Source organism: Lucilia sericata, unplaced genomic scaffold (assembly GCF_015586225.1).
Source record: "Lucilia sericata isolate MDLA Ls3-8-SP2 unplaced genomic scaffold, ASM1558622v1 Contig001330F_arrow, whole genome shotgun sequence".
In the NCBI taxonomy this organism is placed as follows: Eukaryota; Metazoa; Arthropoda; class Insecta; order Diptera; family Calliphoridae; genus Lucilia; species Lucilia sericata.
This window is the reverse complement of record NW_023995275.1, coordinates 15,748-30,821: the sequence shown is the minus strand read 5'-3', so window position 1 is coordinate 30,821 and position 15,074 is coordinate 15,748. Positions and strand designations below refer to the sequence as shown.

Sequence of the window (15,074 nt, the reverse complement as noted above, 5' to 3'; positions counted from 1 at the left end):
GTTGCCTGACAGTAAACTACAACTGCTGAAAGCAAATGTAGAAAATCACTAATACTAAAATAAATAAATAAATAAAATTAGCCTAGAATTTTTTTATATAAAATTCTAGTATGGTCTAGTTTATAGTCTAGTCTAAAAAATATTTGGTGCAATAAGAATAAAAAAATACAAATATGGTCTAGTTTAAAGTCTAGTCTAAAAAATAATAAAAAAAGAATCAAAAAATCAAAATTTTTTAATGCTGTTTTATACAATTATAATATTGTAATTCCATCTCTGATATATATATGTCAACTCTTTCTCTATGATATTATTCCACAATGAATATTTTCGGCAAGAAGAGGAATTCGTACGTGAGTGAGTGCAAAAAATGATGCCAACTCCTTTCTTTATACAATAACCGCTGTTTAATTAACAGAAATAGCTCTTATTAGCTATTAAAAAGCAATTACGTTGTAGAAATCGCTAAATTAACTACACCACAAATAATACAAAAATTTTTCGCCGCTACGGCTGCAATAAAAATACTAATAATTATTTCAGATTACAAGAAAAAAGTGTGCAAATTTTTCACTAAATAAATAAAAAACAGAAATATAAACAGTAAATAATTTGTAAGATAAACGTGTGCAAAATGCTAGAAGTTAAAACAGAGGAGAATACAGAAAATGAAGCACCACCTAAAGAAAATATTGACACAACAGAGGATTCTAATGCAACGACGGAGTCGACGGCAGCAGCAGCAGTTGATGCATCGGAGCCCCCAGCACAACCACCGCCGCCACCAAAAGCACAAGCAGAACACAACAATGAAGTTGCAATGCTTAATCCCCTAAATGAGCAGGAAAACAATATAGACGCCGAGTCAAAAACTAAACACAGGCGCTACTGGACGCCCAAGGAAGAGGAGAAATTCTATGAAATATGGGGTAGGGAAAATTGGCGATTAACCAGACATGGTAAAAATACCATATTCTTTGCCAAATGGTCGGATGAGATGAGGGAACGTTTTAATATAGATGTCAAGCCTGAGGAAGTGCAGTGTAAAGTTAATCAGACAAGGGCTAAGTTCAGGTAAAGTTTTTTTGATCAATTTTAACCAGCAAATATTAACTCTTGTAATTTCTTTACAGACAAGTTAAAAAGAATTTAGAAATGGATAAAAATGCCGTAAAATGGAAGAAATACGATATTGTGGAGAGAATCTTAAAGAATCAATATCGTTCTAAAGACGATGAACCGGTGCCCCCGGAAGCATTGGAAAATAATCGTGATGTTTCGCCTACAGAGTTATTAAATTGTGCTACCCAACCCCCATCTCCCAGCAGTATATCGAATATGTCCAATTTAACAGAGCAGGGCATTAATCTAAGCCAGTCCCATAACACCGATCATCAGTTAACCGATGAAGTTAATATGAGCAGTGTAAGTAGTATAGCAGAACCACAAGTAAACTAGCACTAAACTAGAACTGAACTAGAACTGAACTAGAACTGAACTAGAACTGAACTAGAACTGAACTAGAACTGAACTAGAACTGAACTAGAACTGAACTAGAACTGAACTAGAACTGAACTAGAACTGAACTAGAACTGAACTAGAACTGAACTAGAACTGAACTAGAACTGAACTAGAACTGAACTAGAACTGAACTAGAACTGAACTAGAACTGAACTAGAACTGAACTAGAACTGAACGAACTGAACTAGAACTGAACTAGAACTGAACTAGAACTGAACTAGAACTGAACTAGAACTGAACTAGAACTGAACTAGAACTGAACTAGAACTGAACTAGAACTGAACTAGAACTGAACTAGAACTGAACTAGAACTGAACTAGAACTGAACTAGAACTGAACTAGAACTGAACTAGAACTGAACTAGAACTGAACTAGAACTGAACTAGAACTGAACTAGAACTGAACTAGAACTGAACTAGAACTGAACTAGAACTGAACTAGAACTGAACTAGAACTGAACTAGAACTGAACTAGAACTGAACTAGAACTGAACTAGAACTGAACTAGAACTGAACTAGAACTGAACTAGAACTGAATTAGAACTGAACTAGAACTGAACTAGAACTGAACTAGAACTGAACTAGAACTGAACTAGAACTGAACTACAACTGAACTAGAACTGAACTAAACTAAACTAGAACTGAACTAGAACTGAACTAGAACTGAACTAGAATTGAACTAGAATTGAACTAGAACTGAACTAGAACTGAACTAGAACTGAACTAGAACTGAACTAGAACTGAACTAGAACTGAACTAGAACTGAACTAGAACTGAACTAGAACTGAACTAGAACTGAACTAGAACTGAACTAGAACTGAACTAGAACTGAACTAGAACTGAACTAGAACTGAACTAGAACTGAACTAGAACTGAACTAGAACTGAACTAGAATGAACTAGAACTGAACTAGAACTGAACTAGAACTGAACTAGAACTGAACTAGAACTGAACTGAATACTAGAACGAACTAGAACTGAACTAGAACTGAACTAGAACTGAACTAGAACTGAACTAGAACTGAACTAGAACTGAACTTAGAACTGACTGAACTAGAACTAGAACTGAACTAGAACTGACTAGAACTAGAACTGAACTAGAACTGAACTAGAACTGAACTAGAACTGAACTAGACTGAACTATAACGAACTAGAACTGAACTAGAACTGAACTAGAACTGAACTAGAACTGACTAAGAACTGAACTAGAACTGAACTAGAACTGAACTAGAACTGAACTAGAACTGAACTAGAACTGAACTAGAACTGAACTAGAACTGAACTAGAACTGACTAGAACTGAACTAGAACTGAACTAGACTGAACTAGACTGAACTAGAACTGAACTAGAACTGAACTAACTGAACTAGAACTGACTAGAACTGAATTAGAACTAACTAGAACTGATTAGAACTGAACTAGAACTGAACTAGAACTGAACTTAGAACTGACTAGAAACGGAACTGAACTGAACTAGAACTGAACTAGAACTGAACTTAGAACTGAACTAGAACTGACTAGAACGGAACTAGAACTGAACTAGAACTGAACTAGAACTGAACTAGAACTAAACTATAACTGACTAGAACTGAACTAGCACCTAGAAACTAGAACTGAACTAGAACTGAACTAGAACTGAACTAGAACTGAACTAGAACTGAACTAGAACTGAACTAGAACTGAACTAGAACTGAACTAGAACTGAACTAGAACTGAACTAGAACTGAACTAGAACTGAACTAGAACTGAACTAGAAACTGAACTAGAACTGAACTAGAACTGAACTAGAACTGAACTAGAACTGAACTAGAACTGAACTAGAACTGAACTAGAACTGAACTAGAACTGAACTAGAACTGAACTAGAACTGAACTAGAACTGAATTAGAACTGAATTAGAACTGAACTAGAACTGAACTAGAACTGAACTAGAACTGAACTAGAACTGAACTAGAACTGAACTAGAACTGAACTAGAACTGAACTAGAACTGAACTAGAACTGAACTAGAACTGAACTAGAACTGAACTAGAACTGAACTAGAACTGAACTAGAACTGAACTAGAACTGAACTAGAACTGAACTAGAACTGAACTAGAACTGAACTAGAACTGAACTAGAACTGAACTAGAACTGAACTAGAACTGAACTAGAACTGAACTAGAACTGAACTAGAACTGAACTAGAACTGAACTAGAACTGAACTAGAACTGAACTAGAACTGAACTAGAACTGAACTAGAAACTGAACTAGAACTGAATTAGAACTGAATTAGAATTGAATTAGAACTGAACTAGAACTGAACTAGAACTGAACTAGAACTGAACTAGAACTGAACTAGAACTGAACTAGAACTGAACTAGAACTGAACTAGAACTGAACTAGAACTGAACTAGAACTGAACTAGAACTGAACTGAACTGAACTAGAACTGAACTAGAACTGAACTAGAACTGAACTAGAACTGAACTAGAACTGAACTAGAACTGAATTAGAACTGAACTAGAACTGAATTAGAACTGAACTAGAACTGAACTAGAACTGAACTAGAACTAGAACTGAACTAGAACTGAACTAGAACTGAACTAGAACTGAACTAGAACTGAACTAGAACTAGAACTGAACTAAAACTGAACTAGAACTGAACTAGAACTGAACTAGAACTGAACTAGAACTGAACTAGAACTAACTAGAACTGAACTAAAACTGAACTAGAACTGAACTAGAACTGAACTAGAACTGAACTAGAACTGAACTAGAACTGAACTAGAACTGAACTAGAACTGAACTAGAACTGAACTAGAACTGAACTAGAACTGAACTAGAACTGAACTAGAGCTGAACTAGAACTGAACTAGAACTGAACTAGAACTGAACTAGAACTGAACTAGAACTGAACTAGAACTGAACTAGAACTGAACTAGAACTGAACTAGAACTGAACTAGAACTGAACTAGAACTGAACTAGAACTGAACTAGAACTGAACTAGAACTGAACTAGAACTGAACTAGAACTGAACTAGAACTGAACTAGAACTGAACTAGAACTGAACTAGAACTGAACTAGAACTGAACTAGAACTGAACTAGAACTGAACTAGAACTGAACTAGAACTGAACTAGAACTGAACTAGAACTGAACTAGAACTGAACTAGAACTGAACTAGAACAACTAGAACTGAACTAGAACTGAACTAGAACTGAACTAGAACTGAACTAGAACTGAACTAGAACTGAACTAGAACTGAACTAGAACTGAACTAGAACTGAACTAGAACTAACTAGAACTGAACTAGAACTGAACTAGAACTGAACTAGAACTGAACTAGAACTGAACTAGAACTGAACTAGACTGAACTAGAACTGAACTAGAACTGAACTAGAACTGAACTAGAACTGAACTAGAACTGAACTAGAACTGAACTAGAACTGAACTAGAACTGAACTAGAACTGAACTAGAACTGAACTAGAACTGAACTAGAACTGAACTAGAACTGAACTAGAACTGAACTAGAACTGAACTAGAACTGAACTAGAACTGAACTAGAACTGAACTAGAACTGAACTAGAACTGAACTAGAACTGAACTAGAACTGAACTAGAACTGAACTAGAACTAGAACTGAACTAGAACTGAACTAGAACTGAACTAGAACTGAACTAGAACTGAACTAGAACTGAACTAGAACTGAACTAGAACTGAACTAGAACTGAACTAGAACTGAACTAGAACTGAACTAGAACTGAACTAGAACTGAACTAGAACTGAACTAGAACTGAACTAGAACTGAACTAGAACTGAACTAGAACTGAACTAGAACTGAACTAGAACTGAACTAGAACTGAACTAGAACTGAACTAGAACTTAACTAGAACTTAACTAGAACTGAACTAGAACTGAACTAGAACTGAACTAGAACTGAACTAGAACTGAACTAGAACTGAACTAGAACTGAACTAGAACTGAACTAGAACTGAACTAGAACTGAACTAGAACTGAACTAGAACTGAACTAGAACTGAACTAGAACTGAACTAGAACTGAACTAGAACTGAACTAGAACTGAACTAGAACTGAACTAGAACTGAACTAGAACTGAACTAGAACTGAACTAGAACTGAACTAGAACTGAACTAGAACTGAACTAGAACTGAACTAGAACTGAACTAGAACTGAACTAGAACTGAACTAGATCTGAACTAGAACTGAACTAGAACTGAACTAGAACTGAACTAGAACTGAACTAGAACTGAACTAGAACTGAACTAGAACTGAACTAGAACTGAACTAGAACTGAACTAGAACTGAACTAGAACTGAACTAGAACTGAACTAGAACTGAACTAGAACTGAACTAGAACTGAACTAGAACTGAACTAGAACTGAACTAGAACTGAACTAGAACTGAACTAGAACTGAACTAGAACTGAACTAGAACTGAACTAGAACTGAACTAGAACTGAACTAGAACTGAACTAGAACTGAACTAGAACTGAACTAGAACTGAACTAGAACTGAACTAGAACTGAACTAGAACTGTACTAGAACTGTACTAGAACTGAACTAGAACTGAACTAGAACTGAACTAGAACTGAACTAGAACTGAACTAGAACTGAACTAGAACTAGAACTGAACTAGAACTGAACTAGAACTGAACTAGAACTGAACTAGAACTGAACTAGAACTGAACTAGAACTGAACAAGAACTGAACTAGAACTGAACTAGAACTGAACTAGAACTGAACTAGAACTGAACTAGAACTGAACAGAACTGAACTAGAACTGAACTAGAACTGAACTAGAACTGAACTAGAACTGAACTAGAACTGAACTAGAACTGAACTAGAACTGAACTAGAACTGAACTAGAACTGAACTAGAACTGAACTAGAACTGAACTAGAACTGAACTAGAACTGAACTAGAACTGAACTAGAACTGAACTAGAACTGAACTAGAACTGAACTAGAACTGAACTAGAACTGAACTAGAACTGAATGAACTAGAACTGAACTAGAACTGAACTAGAACTGAACTAGAACTGAACTAGAACTGAACTAGAACTGAACTAGAACCGAACTAGAACTGAACTAGAACTGAACTAGAACTGAACTAGAACTGAACTAGAACTGAACTAGAACTGAACTAGAACTGAACAAGAACTGAACTAGAACTGAACTAGAATTGAACTAGAACTGAACTAGAACTGAACTAGAACTGAACTAGAACTGAACTAGAACTGAACTAGAACTGAACTAGAACTGAACTAGAACTGAACTAGAACTGAACTAGAACTGAACTAGAACTGAACTAGAACTGAACTAGAACTGAACTAGTACTGAACTAGAACTGAACTAGAACTGAACTAGAACTGAACTAGAACTGAACTAGAACTGATTTAGAACTGAACTGGATCTCAACTAAAACTGTACTAGAACTGTAGTAGAACTGAACTAGAACTGAACTTAAACAAGCTTCATACCAATGTCTCTAACTTACAATTTTCAAATTTTTTGCAGTCATCATTATCCGACCAAAATCTCTTCAGCAACAATTCACAATCGGGTAATATTTTCAGTACCGATTTATTTGGCAGCGATCAATTGGAAATCAAACAAGAAATCGAAAATGATTTAAAACAAGAAGGTTTCACTGAGCTAACGCTAACAAATGAGCTAAGGACGGATGGTGGCACAGATGATGGCATGAATAATTCAACTGATATACATATGCTAGATAATCAATCATTACATTCATCACAAGTTCCTCATGCAGCAGAAATTCTACAAATTTAGAAAACTCACAAATACACAGTAATAATCCCAATTCTCTGTTGATAAGAAATCGTACGGTACAAAATCATAATAATAATGCAAACGCCGATGGTATTGTCAATTTTACAATCATGCCCCCTAACAACAATTTAGCCATGCAACCACCAAAAGCAATGGCTGTAGCAGCCTCTCCACGTAAACGTAATCGCTCATCGTCCATTAGTGCGGCCGTTACACCCGTAACAAGTGATTCTTTGGAGGGACTTTATTAGAAGAGGTGCGTAAAAGAATGTTCTACTTGTCGAGCAAGGAGAAATCAATCGTAAACGTTTACGTCTAGAGGAACGTAAAGTTAAATTAATGGAGGAATTTTTCCCAAAATTTATGAATCTACAACAGGAAATTTTGCAGAAATTGGAAAATGTAACAAAATCCTCTACAGATTTAACAAATTAGAAGATAAGCTAAATCATAAAACAATAAACAAAAAACATTGTTAAATAGCTAAGCAAACGTGGCGTAAAAAGAAACCAAGCAACCAGCAAACAAACGTAAGATGTATTAGGACAAAAAACCTTAAGTTTAGTTTTACATAAGTTTAATAAAAATATTAATATATAACAAACCCTATTTCGATAACCAATGATTATAATCAAGAGATTTTATACTCTTTATTACAACAATAACAAAATCAGCAAAAAAATCTAATATATTATTAGTATCAAACAGTTCTTTTTTAATAGACTTATTGTATTATACACAGAACAATGCTATAAATTCAGTTATGGCAAATATGTATATGTTATCGATTTTATAAAACAAAAACAAACAATTTATAAACAATTATTAGTAGTTTAACAAAAAGTAAAAAGAAACAATAGTTTTTAGCAAAATAAAATAAACCATTAAGTTGGCATTTTAATTAAGTAAAAATTAATGTAGAAGTTAAACAAAACGGTTACGTTATCATTACACAAATTTACTGTGGTAGGTACTCGAGAAATTCTAGTTGTATCATACACACTTTTAATTTTTATCCAATATTTGGACTATGGAGCCTTCAATACGTTGAAGATATACAACGACGGGGATGAAGCTAATCAGAATCTGATATAAGGGATCTCAATTGGAATAAACTGTCTAGTTTAGTCCAAGTTCAGTTCTAGTTCTATTCTAGTTCAGTACTAGTTCAGTTCTAGTTCAGCTCTACTTCAGTTCTAGTTCAGTTCTAGTTCAGTTCTAGTTCAGTTCTAGTTCAGTTCTAGTTCAGTTCTAGTTCAGTACTAGTTCAGTTCTAGTTCAGTATTAGTTCAGTTCTATTCAGTCCTAGTTCAGTTCTAGTTCAGTTCTAGTTAGTCCAAGTTCAGTTCTAGTTCTGTTCTAGTTCAGTACTAGTTCAGTTCTAGTTCAGTACTAGTTCAGTTCTAATTCAGTCCTAGTTCAGTTCTAGTTCAGGTCTAGTTCAGTTCTAGTTCAATTCTAGTTCAGTTCGTTCAGTACTAGTTCAGTTCTAATTCAGTCCTAGTTCAGTTCTAGTTCAGTTCTAGTTCAGTTCTAATTCAGTTCTAGTTCAGTTAGTTCAGTTCTAGTCAGTTCTAGTTCAGTTCTAGTTCAGTTCTAGTTCAGTTCTAGTTCTTCTAGTTCTCTAGTTCAGTTCTAGTTCAGTTCTAGTTCAGTTCTAGTTCAGTTCTAGTTCAGTTCTAGTTCAGTTCTAGTTCAGTTCTAGTTCAGTTCTAGTCAGTTCTAGTTCAGTTCTAGTTCAGTTCTAGTTCAGTTCTAGTTCAGTTCTAGTTCAGTTCTAGTTCAGTTCTAGTTCAGTTCTAGTTCAGTTCTAGTTCAGTTCTAGTTCAGTTCTAGTTCAGTTCTAGTTCAGTTCTAGTTCAGTTCTAGTTCAGTTCTAGTTCAGTTCTAGTTCAGTTCTAGTTCAGTTCTAGTTCAGTTCTAGTTCAGTTCTAGTTCAGTTCTAGTTCAGTTCTAGTTCAGTTCTAGTTCAGTTCTAGTTCAGTTCTAGTTCAGTTCTAGTTCAGTTCTAGTTCAGTTTAGTTCAGTTCTTTCAGTTCTAGTTCAGTTCTAGTTCAGTTCTAGTTCAGTTCTAGTTCAGTTCTAGTTCAGTTCTAGTTCAGTTCTAGTTCAGTTCTAGTTCAGTTCTAGTTCAGTTCTAGTTCAGTTCTAGTTCAGTTCTAGTTCAGTTCTAGTTCAGTTCTAGTTCAGTTCTAGTTCAGTTCTAGTTCAGTTCTAGTTCAGTTCTAGTTCAGTTCTAGTTCAGTTCTAGTTCAGTTCTAGTTCAGTTCTAGTTCAGTTCTAGTTCAGTTCTAGTTCAGTTCTAGTTCAGTTCTAGTTCAGTTCTAGTTCAGTTCTAGTTCAGTTCTAGTTCAGTTCTAGTTCAGTTCTAGTTCAGTTCTAGTTCAGTTCTAGTTCAGTTCTAGTTCAGTTCTAGTTCAGTCTAGTTCAGTTCTAGTTCAGTTCTAGTTCAGTTCTAGTTCAGTTCTAGTTCAGTTCTAGTTCAGTTCTAGTTCAGTTCTAGTTCAGTTCTAGTTCAGTTCTAGTTCAGTTCTAGTTCAGTTCTAGTTCAGTTCTAGTTCAGTTCTAGTTCAGTTCTAGTTCAGTTCTAGTTCAGTTCTAGTTCAGTTCTAGTTCAGTTCTAGTTCAGTTCTAGTTCAGTTCTAGTTCAGTTCTAGTTCAGTTCTAGTTCAGTTCTAGTTCAGTTCTAGTTCAGTTCTAGTTCAGTTCTAGTTCAGTTCTAGTTCAGTTCTAGTTCAGTTCTAGTTCAGTTCTAGTTCAGTTCTAGTTCAGTTCTAGTTCAGTTCTAGTTCAGTTCTAGTTCAGTTCTAGTTCAGTTCTAGTTCAGTTCTAGTTCAGTTCTAGTTCAGTTCTAGTTCAGTTCTAGTTCAGTTCTAGTTTAGTTCTAGTTTAGTTCTAGGGAGAAGACTATAATACGGACTTTAGATAAGATTTTCGTTTAATTTTCAGTTTTTGGAAAATTTTGGATTAAGTCTTTACATCTAAGTATTTTTACAAAATTTTCTGTGTATGGAAATGATTTCCTATGTATTGCGAATGTATGGCAGTGTAACGATGATAGTTTTTTTGTTTAATTTCGATATTTTCTAATATTTCAGTATTCGTTTTTTTGTTTTTATCACATCTATAATTTATTGTTATTATAAAAAAATAATTTAATTATTATACATAGCAGCATAATAACTGCGTTATTAGAATTAAGCATATAAATGAAAATCTCTTATTTTCTATTCTGTTTATTTGTAACTTATCTTATAATTTTAACTATAACCTAAGATTACAATTGTAATTGAAAAACTATTTTATTAATAATAAAAAAATACTAGATTATTTATTAATTAAATATTAAAAAGCTCTGAACTACTACATCCTTTTCCATTTTTATTTTGAAGTCTATTATTAATAATTTTATTTTATGTTACTCTGTTTTATTATTAAACATATTACTACTTAAGTCCATGTATGTCCATGTTTCTCAATCATTTTAACTCTCTATTTACATGAAATTATTTATAATACCAAACCCCACTCCCACCCGTTCTTTAAAAAAATCGTATTAATTAAATAAAAAAAAAATCTTTTATTTCATTTGTAAAAAATATGTAAAACGTAAGAATAATATCTTAATAAAGTATAAATGTAAGTCACGTTTTCATTAAATGCATTTTTATTATTTTTTTTTTTTTTTTGTGGGATTTTAATTTTTTGCAATTTTTTGTTTCTTCAAAAGTCAATGTCTCATCTTTTAGCGATAAATGTGAAATTATTGGTCAATGAAACAATTTTTTCTTTTTTAATCGGGTTTTGTTTAAGGCTTAACGCCTTAAGCGGGACCAGACAGACTTAAGCCAGACAGAGATTAATTTAAACTTTTTATAAATTTCTTTAAAAAACGGAAAAAATATTTTAAGGTATTTCTTATAGTTACATAAAGTTATTGAGGGAATCCATGGCATGTATACATATATACAAGACTAGACTATAGACTAGACTAGACTAGACTATAGACTAGATTATAGACTAGACTATTAACTAGACTATAGACTAGACTATAGACTAGACTATAGACTAGACTATGACTAGACTATAGACTAGACTATAGACTAGACTATAGACTAGACTATAGACGACTTATAGACTATAGACTAGACTATAGACTAGACTATAGACTAGACTATAGACTAGACTATAGACTAGACTATAGACTAGACTATAGACTAGACTATAGACTAGACTATAGACTAGACTATAGACTAGACTATAGACTAGACTATAGACTAGACTATAGACTAGACTATAGACTAGACTATAGACTAGACTATAGACTAGACTATAGACTAGACTATAGACTAGACTATAGACTAGACTATAGACTAGACTATAGACTAGACTATAGACTAGACTATAGACTAGACTATAGACTAGACTATAGACTAGACTATAGACTAGACTATAGACTAGACTATAGACTAGACTATAGACTAGACTATAGACTAGACTATAGACTAGACTATAGACTAGACTATAGACTAGACTATAGACTAGACTATAGACTAGACTATAGACTAGACTATAGACTAGACTATAGACTAGACTATAGACTAGACTATAGACTAGACTATAGACTAGACTATAGACTAGACTATAGACTAGACTATAGACTAGACTATAGACTAGACTATAGACTAGACTATAGACTAGACTATAGACTAGACTATAGACTAGACTATAGACTAGACTATAGACTAGACTATAGACTAGACTATAGACTAGACTATAGATAGACTATAGACTAGACTATAGACTAGACTAGACTAGAATAGACTAGACTAGATAGACTAGACTATAGACTAGACTATAGACTAGACTATAGACTAGACTATAGACTAGACTATAGACTAGACTATAGACTAGACTATAGACTAGACTATAGACTAGACTATAGACTAGACTATAGACTAGACTATAGACTAGACTATAGACTAGACTATAGACTAGACTATAGACTAGACTATAGACTAGACTATAGACTAGACTATAGACTAGACTATAGACTAGACTATAGACTAGACTATAGACTAGACTATAGACTAGACTATAGACTAGACTATAGACTAGACTATAGACTAGACTATAGACTAGACTATAGACTAGACTATAGACTAGACTATAGACTAGACTATAGACTAGACTATAGACTAGACTATAGACTAGACTATAGACTAGACTATAGACTAGACTATAGAATAGACTATAGACTAGACTATAGACTAGACTAGACTAGACTATAGACTAGACTATAGACTAGACTATAGACTAGACTATAGACTAGACTATAGACTAGACTATAGACTAGACTATAGACTAGACTAGACTAGACTATAGACTAGACTATAGACTAGACTATAGACTAGACTATAGACTAGACTATAGACTAGACTATAGACTAGACTATAGACTAGACTATAGACTAGACTATAGACTAGACTATAGACTATAGACTAGACTATAGACTAGACTATAGACTAGACTATAGACTAGACTATAGACTAGACTATAGACTAGACTATAGACTAGACTATAGACTAGACTATAGACTAGACTATAGACTAGACTATAGACTAGACTATAGACTAGACTAAAGACTAGACTATAGACTACTATAGACTAGACTATAGACTAGACTATAGACTAGACTATAGACTAGACTATAGACTAGACTATAGACTAGACTATGACTAGACTATAGACTAGACTATAGACTAGACTATAGACTAGACTATAGACTAGACTATAGACTAGACTATAGACTAGACTATAGACTAGACTATAGACTAGACTATAGACTAGACTATAGACTAGACTATAGACTAGACTATAGACTAGACTATAAACTAGACTATAGACTAGACTATAGACAAGACTGTAGACTAGACAATAGACTCGACTATAAAATAGACTATAGACTAAACTATAGAAAAAACTATAGACTAGACTATAGACTAGACTATAGACTATACTATAGACTAGACTATAGACTATACTATAGAGAGACTATAGAATAGACTATAGACTAGACTATAGACTAGACTATAGACTAGACTATAGACTAGACTATAGACTAGACTATAGACTAGACTAAAGACTAGACTGTAGACTAGACTAAAGACTAAACTATAGACTAGATATACACTAGACTATAGACTAGACTATAGATTAGAATATAGACTAGACTATAGACTAGACTATAGACTAGACTATAGACTAGACTATAGACTAGACTATAGACTAGACTATAGACTAGACTATAGACTAGACTATAGACTAGACTATAGACTAGACTATAGACTAGACTATAGACTAGACTATAGACTAGACTATAGACTAGACTATAGACTAGACTATAGACTAGACTATAGACTAGACTATAGACTAGACTATAGACTAGACTATAGACTAGACTATAGACTAGACTATAGACTAGACTATAGACTAGACTATAGACTAGACTATAGACTAGACTATAGACTAGACTATAGACTAGACTATAGACTAGACTATAGACTAGACCATAGACTAGACTATAGACTAGACTATAGACTAGACTATAGACTAGACTATAGACTAGACTATAGACTAGACCATAGACTAGACTATAGACTAGACATAGACTAGACTATAGACGAGACTATAGACTAGACTATAGACTAGACTATAGACTAGACTATAGACTAGACTATAGACTAGACTATAGACTAGACTATAGACTAGACTATAGACTAACTATAGACTAGACTATAGACTAGACTATAGACTAGACTATAGACTAGACTATAGACTAGACTATAGATAGACTATAGACTAGACTATAGACTAGACTATAGACTAGACTATAGACTAGACTATAGACGACTATAGACTAGACTATAGACTAGACTATAGACTAGACTATAGACTAGACTATAGACTAGACTATAGACTAGACTATAGACTAGACTATAGACTAGACTATAGACTAGACTATAGACTAGACTATAGACTAGACTATAGACTAGACTATAGACTAAATATAGACTAGACTATAGACTACACTATAGACTAGACTATAGACTAGACTATAGACTACACTATAGACTACACTAGACTACACTATAGACTACACTATAGACTAGACTATAGACTAGACTATAGACTAGACTATAGACTAGACTATAGACTAGACTATAGACTAGACTATAGACTAGACTATAGACTAGACTATAGACTAGACTATAGACTAGACTATAGACTAGACTATAGACTAGACTATAGACTAGACTATAGACTAGACTATAGACTAGACTATAGACTAGACTATAGACTAGACTATAGACTAGACTATAGACTAGACTATAGACTAGACTATAGACTAGACTATAGACTAGACTATAGACTAGACTATAGACTAGACTATAGACTAGACTATAGACTAGACTATAGACTAGACTATAGACTAGACTATAGACTAGACTATAGACTAGACTATAGACTAGACTATAGACTAGACTATAGACGACTATAGACTAGACTATAGACTAGACTATAGACTAGACTATAGACTAGACTATAGACTAGACTATAGACTAGACTATAGACTAGACTATAGACTAGACTATAGACTAGACTATAGACTAGACTATAGACTAGACTATAGACTAGACTATAGACTAGACTATAGACTAGACTATAGACTAGACTATAGACTAGACATAGACTAGACTATAGACT

The 15,074-nt window shown here is 33.6% G+C and overlaps 1 protein-coding gene and 1 pseudogene across 1 annotated transcript; both read left to right on the top strand.

Moving 5' to 3' along the window:
• Nucleotides 1-423: 423 nt before the first annotated feature.
• On the top strand, nucleotides 424-8,193 carry LOC119610986. Its single transcript, XM_037966427.1, has 3 exons — nucleotides 424-1,074; nucleotides 1,134-1,425; nucleotides 7,032-8,193. The coding sequence occupies exons 1-3, from the start codon at nucleotides 635-637 to the stop codon at nucleotides 7,305-7,307; spliced, it is 1,008 nt and encodes a 335-aa protein (XP_037822355.1). The 5' UTR covers nucleotides 424-634; the 3' UTR covers nucleotides 7,308-8,193.
• Nucleotides 7,353-7,776, top strand: LOC119610987 (annotated as a pseudogene).
• Nucleotides 8,194-15,074: the final 6,881 nt, after the last annotated feature.

What these genes read in the sequence shown, in the direction of transcription:
- LOC119610986 (XM_037966427.1), top strand. Translation starts at nt 635, where the DNA reads ATGCTAGAAGTTAAAACAGAGGAGAATACAGAAAATGAAGCACCACCT. An exon ending in CAGACAAGGGCTAAGTTCAG is followed by an intron (nt 1,075 to 1,133) that starts GTAAAGTTTTTT and finishes ATTTCTTTACAG; the next exon opens with ACAAGTTAAAAAGAATTTAG. An exon ending in ATGAAGTTAATATGAGCAGT is followed by an intron (nt 1,426 to 7,031) that starts GTAAGTAGTATA and finishes AATTTTTTGCAG; the next exon opens with TCATCATTATCCGACCAAAA.